Source organism: Vulpes lagopus, chromosome 9 (assembly GCF_018345385.1).
Source record: "Vulpes lagopus strain Blue_001 chromosome 9, ASM1834538v1, whole genome shotgun sequence".
Classification (NCBI taxonomy): Eukaryota; Metazoa; Chordata; class Mammalia; order Carnivora; family Canidae; genus Vulpes; species Vulpes lagopus.
In genome coordinates, this window is record NC_054832.1 from 960,691 (window position 1) to 966,516 (window position 5,826).

The window sequence follows — 5,826 nt, forward strand, 5'->3', positions numbered from 1 at the left end:
AAGGCACCGTGGGGGCGAGGATGCCGTCCTCTCGGAGATCACGAGGGGCCTGGAGGAGGTGTGCCCCGGGCCAGCGCCCCCTCATAGCTGTCTCTCAGGGGCACCTCTGAGCCACCCTGCAGAGGTGCGCGTGGCCATTGCCCTCGGGGCCTGCGGGGCGCTCTGGACACTGGGCATCCTTCTTTTTGTCATCCTCTTCCTCACAAACAGAGGTAGGTGAGCACCCCTGGAGACTGCGCCAGGAGGCTGACCTGCACCACGCCCCAAGCCCCAGCCTTCCTGGCTCGGCCCCCGTCAGGGAGGAGTAGGGAGCCAAGCCCACGGGCCCTGGCTCCAGCCAGGCCTGTCAAGGCTCCTGAGCCTGCCCTGATGTGGCGAAGCCTCGGGTCCCATGAAGCCCCACCTGGCCTTCCCGCGCTCCATGCACACCCCCAGGGGCTCCTGCTGGCTCCCGCCTGTCGGCCCCGAGCAGGAGCAGCGGTGGCAGCGCCGGGCCCTCACGGCACCGTGTGTCAGGGAGGGCGGAGCACTTCCTCCAGGGGCAGCCGTGGCTCTGGGAGCTGACGCACGTCGTGGCCTGGATCTGGGCATTCCACCTGGGGCTGACTGCGAACCTGGTGTGGGTCTGGCACCGGCTCCGAGGTACCTGGCCGTGAAGGGGAGGCCACTTGAGGAAGGGTCCTTGCCTACATGTCCAGCCTAGAACCGGCTCCCTGGTTTGGGGAAGTGGGGGGGGGGAGGTGGAGGCCTGCAGGCAGTACCCAACCTTGGACATAGGGGTATGGACAAGGGGACAGGTTTGGGTCCCAGCCAGGGCCCAGAGAACAGCCAGGCCTGGGCCCTCCAGGGCTTGACCCCAGCCAGAGGACACACTGGATAGACAGGCTCTCCTGGACTTCGCTCACGTTCCTGCCCATCGTCCCCTTTGCCGCGGTGGTCACCGTCAGCGCTGTGCTTCTGATCAAGGGACAAGGTACTGGGGTGGGGCTGGGCCACCCTACCACCCCCCAGGGGCCCTTCCTCCGCTCACTAGTCAGTATCTGGCTCCCGCCCAGGGCTGAGCTTCAAGAACAGGTCTTTGGTATCACCTGAACCCACCGATTCTATAGGTCCAGTTGGCCTGGCAGGTAGAAGGGTCATGGACACTAGCCATGTGCTGGCCTCGGCTGCTGTGGGGTGGGGGTTAGTAAAGGTGGCTGGCTCTGCCCCTTGCATCAGGGCACAGGGCAGAGATGGGGAAAAGACTGGGCAAGGGGTAGCAGTATACACGGGGACAGAGCCCACCAATGTCCAAGCCACAGCCCTAGGGCTTCCAGGGGTCCTTGGACAATCACCTTGTGCCTCAGTTTTTCCACCTGTGAAATGGGAGCAGAGGCTGCTAGAGGTACTCACCTGTGGGTCAAGCATAGCCTAACTCCACTGGCTACTCCTGAGGGAGGGGGCTCACCCCAAGTCTCAGGAGCTGAAGAGGGACGGCATGTGAGACAAGGGGCCAGAGAGTGGGCCCTTGGGAAGCCTGACTGGGGGTGGTGGTGTGTGTGTGGTGAGTACTCAGGAGCCTGAGGAGTAGTGTGAGCAACCGAGAACCCGTCTTGGGGGGTCCACGGCAAGAGCTGGGACAGTGCAGGGCCTCCACGGGGTGGGCGGGGGGCAGCCTTGGCAGGCTGAGCGCACTGCTCACCCCCTTCCTCCTAGTGTCTTTCCAGCTCCGCATTCGTGCGAAGAGGTGAAACAGGGTCCCCGCTTCCCCTGATCCATGCAGGTCACGATGGGGGTGGGGAGGCAGGGGGGCAGAGGCAGGCGGGGAGTGGATGGCGCGTTGGGCAGGGCTTCCCACGCAGCTGTCGCGTCTAGACTGCAGAACTGGGAAGATGCGAGTCCTGAGAAAACTGGGAGCAGAGGAGAACAAAGCGCTGGCTCAGACCTGTCCTGGGAGGAGGAATCCGGGGGCAGTAAAGCAGAGACAAGTGACCGAGAGATCCGGGAGGCTGGGAAGACTTAAAGGCCTCTCTCCACTGAGTCCCTCACTTCGCCCCAGAAATTAAAGGACGGGGCCAATCACAGCCCCGTTGTCTTGAGTGTACGTCATATTATTTTTATTTATAAGATAAATATTGTTTTACTAGGAAGAAAATGCCTCTTGTGTTCCTAATTTTAAGAGGCTCTGCCACCAGGCAGGTGTGGCGACCAGAGCGCGTCCAGAGGTGAGGGGATGCCCACAGCTCTGCAGTCGGCCTCCTAAGAGGTCCACACGAGCCTTCCTACTGATGCAGGCTTCCTTAAACCGTGTTCCTCCCAAACTGCCAGGTGCACAGTTCGTGCCTCTGCCCACGCGGCAGCAAACGTGGACACACCTGCACAGGAGAGGAACTATGTGATGACAGGCCCCACGCAGGTGTGGCTTCAAGCTGCAGGTCAAAGGCGGTAGAGACGCACGTCTTTGGGGCACCCAGCGAGGGGCGAGGGGAGGCCTGTCCGGCGCTGGCGCCCCTGGAAGCTGACCCGGGGCTGGTCAGTGGGATGAGACAGAAGGAGCTCACGTGTGGGCTCAGGAACCCAGAGGGAACCCCAGACAGAGAGGCAGTGGACAAGCGACGGCATCCGAATGGACGCGACCTTCCGGGGCCTCCAGGAGTGGAGAGAATCCCAGAGACGCGGGGTTGTGCGGCGCTCTGTCCTGGTAGGACGGGGGGGGGGGACCTTGGGGGGGGACCTTGGGGGGGGCTTGCTCACGGCTGCGGCCCAGGAACTGGGGCACACGGGGCCGACGAAAGGAGTGTCCCCTGGCGGCCAGACGGCGAGGCCAGGGCCGGCGCGAGGGGCGCGGGGCTGCTCCAGTGCGGCTGGCCCGTGGGCTCCGGGGCCGGTCCAGCGTCCTCCTCGGGAGCCACAATCCTGCGGGCCGGCGGGGCCCCCCGGGAGGGGGGAGGGGGGCGGCCGTTGCCCGGGGGATGCGCTGGCCGCGTGGCGGCGACCGAGTTCTGTCTCCACGGAGACCGTGAGCGAAGGTGAGCCCCCCCGCGACGCCGAGGCCTGGAGAGGGCCCGAGATTAAGGTGGTCGGACGGACGATGCCCTGGCCCCTGCCTGGCCCCACCCCCCGGGGGCCGCCTCCCCCCACCTCGCGGCCCGCAGGCCCCCGCCGCTAGAATATTGGGACATCCGGGCCGGGGCAAGGGGAGGCCCTCGGCGGGCCGCAGCCCATGGCGCCCAAGAAGCAGCGCGGGGCCAGCGTGGGGCGCCGGCCGGGCGCGGGCGGGGACGGGGCCGAGCCGCCGCTGTCGCTGTCGGAGCGCGCGCAGTACCTGCAGCGCGAGGACACGCGGCTCTCGGGGGAGCTGGGCGCCTGCCAGGCGCGCGTGGACCAGGTGCTGCGGGACAACGCCTCCCTGGACGCCGAGGCGCTGCGCCTGCGCGAGGAGAACCGGCTCCACGCCAGCTACGCGAGCGCGCGCGCCCGCCGCTGCCCCCGCGCCGTGGTGCGGCTGGACGAGCAGCACCGCGCGGACCTGGCGCAGCTCCAGGGGCAGCGGGCGGAGCTGGCGTCGCTCTTCCGCGGCCGCGAGGACGGGGTGCGCGCGCAGCTGCAGGAGAGGGAGGCGCGCGCGGCGCAGGTGGCGCGGCAGGTGCAGGCGCTGCAGCCCTACAAGGCCAGTGGCGCCGCCGCGGGCCCCGAGGGCGGGGTGGGCGCGCGCCGCCCCCGCTCTGACCCGCGCCCCCGCCCCCGCCCCGCCCCGCCGCAGGAGCTGCAGCTGGAGCAGGTGGCCCGCATCCGGGCGCTGGAGCGCGAGCTGCTGCACATGCGCGTGGAGCACACGCAGCTGCTTCGCCGCGTGAAAAGGCGTTTCCTGGAGGACAAGGCGGCCTTCGAGCGCGAGGCGCGTCAGCGGGTGCAGTCCCTGGCGCGACGCGCCGAGCGGGAGGCGGCCCGGGCGCTCATCGCGCACACGCAGGCCATCCGGGCGGACAACGGGCGCCTGCGGCAGGAGCTGCTGCGGCTGCTTCGCTGGGCCCAGGGGCTGCACCACACGCGGCGCCAGCTGCTGGAGCAGCGCGAGCAGCTGCGGCGCGAGCACCGGGACACTCGGGACCTGGTGCGCGTGCACGGCTGGCTGCGCCGGGGCCCCGACGGCCCTCCGCTGTGGCAGCCGCCGCCCGCCTCGCACCCCGTGTCCCGCGCCGCCTCCACGGCCCCGTCGCGCGCGGCCTCCCAGATCCTGTCGTCGCTCCCGTCGCGTGCGGACTCCTGGATCCCATCACGGGCCCCATCCCAGCCCTGCACGAACGCGGGCGCCCGGGTCCCGTCCCTGACCCTGTCCCTGACCCCGACCCGCCCGTGCTCCCTGACCCCGTCCCTGACCCCGTCCCTGACCCCGTCCCGCCCGGGCTCCCGGATCCTGTCCCTGGTCCCGTCCCTGACCCCGTCCCACAAGGGCTCCAGGGTCCCGTCCCCGACCCCGTCCCACCAGGGTGGCCGGGCCCCGTCCTTGCCCTCGTCGCGCCCGGGCTCCCAGGTCTCTTTGCGGGCCCCTTTAGCTGGGGCCTCACAGAGCAACACTCCTGCTAAGTCGGCCTCGGGATCAGGCTCCTCCTGTCCCCCAGTCCAAGGAGACCGCGGACACTGACCTGCAGCGGAAGCCGCCCGTGGAGCCGTGGAATCGCGCGGGCCGTGGGGGGCGTGTGAAGGTGAGGGCGCGAGCTCAGGTGTTCGGGCCGCAGCGTTAATAAAGGTGTGAGCCGCATGGCCCGCAGCAGGTCTGGAGGCTCGGCCCCCTCCTTCTCGCTTCGTTTCCAAACGGCAAAGCAGTCGGGTGCGCCGCTCGCCCCGCATGTCCCTGTACCCCACGACTGCCCCCAGCTGCTCCGCACGGGCAGAGGACATCGGCCACGCGGCGTGGTGCGAGCAGGGCAGGAGTCCGCTGGCGGGGGGCGCTGGGCCGGGAGGGCTAGGGTCGGGTGGGCTGCGGTCGGGAGGGCCGTGGCGTGGGGGTCCGAAGGTCATGGGAGGCTTTATGCTTAACTTGTTGGGGATTTGGGGGTAATTTTTAATTTAATATAATTTCCAGCTTGGAGAAAAGTTGCGGAGTACAGAGAACTCCCGCACGTGGTTTATCAAGAACCGCCGGCAGTGTGCGTTCTGCCCTGTGTCTGTGTCTGCATTTTGTTCCTGAGCCACTTGAGATTAGATTCAAGACCCCGGGCCCTTTTGCTTAAAGGACTTAACATCCTTTAGTGTTACTGAGCACGAGCATGTTCTCCTACTACCCCGGTACAATGACCCAAATCCAGAAGTGTGGTACAGAGAGGACAGTATTGGCTAAGCCACAGGTCACATGCCCCTGCTGTCAGCTGTCCCAACAGCGTCCTTGGTGGCTGGCTCTGCCTCTGGCAGGGCTGCACATTGCATTCAGCTATCAGTCCCAATGTGCCTAGGCTGGCCCCGACGATGTCCCGTGGTTGTGGTTTGTATTCACCCACAGCCATACCTAGGGAGGACCAGCAGCTGGGGGGGGGGGGCAGGGGGCGTAGGCCCTGCTGCTCTCATGCCCTCAATCCTGGCCCTAGGGCAGGGACTTCATCCCCAGCACAGAGGGAAGGTTCTTAAAAATTCTGGGTCTTTGGCTGCACATTGTCAGCCGGCGTCAGAGAGGCCCAAACAGGAGGTGGCCATGGCTAGAGTGGCTGGTGCCCTTCTGGAGGGAGGGTGCTCCCCAAAAACGGTGGCCTACGGACCAGGGGTCCAAGCAGCCAGTCCTGATGGCCGTTCACCTTAAAAATGAAAGGGCCAGTTATTTGACCAGCAGAAATGGGTTTGTTCAGGAACAGC

The 5,826-nt window shown here is 67.0% G+C and overlaps 1 protein-coding gene across 1 annotated transcript; it reads left to right on the forward strand.

Annotated features, from left to right (window-relative positions):
• The first annotated feature begins 3,202 nt into the window (after positions 1–3,202).
• Positions 3,203–4,624, forward strand: CCDC166 (coiled-coil domain containing 166). The gene is made up of 2 exons (XM_041769421.1): positions 3,203–3,649; positions 3,743–4,624. Exons 1-2 carry the CDS (start codon positions 3,203–3,205, stop codon positions 4,622–4,624), a joined length of 1,329 nt encoding a protein of 442 aa, XP_041625355.1.
• The last annotated feature ends 1,202 nt before the right edge of the window (positions 4,625–5,826 follow it).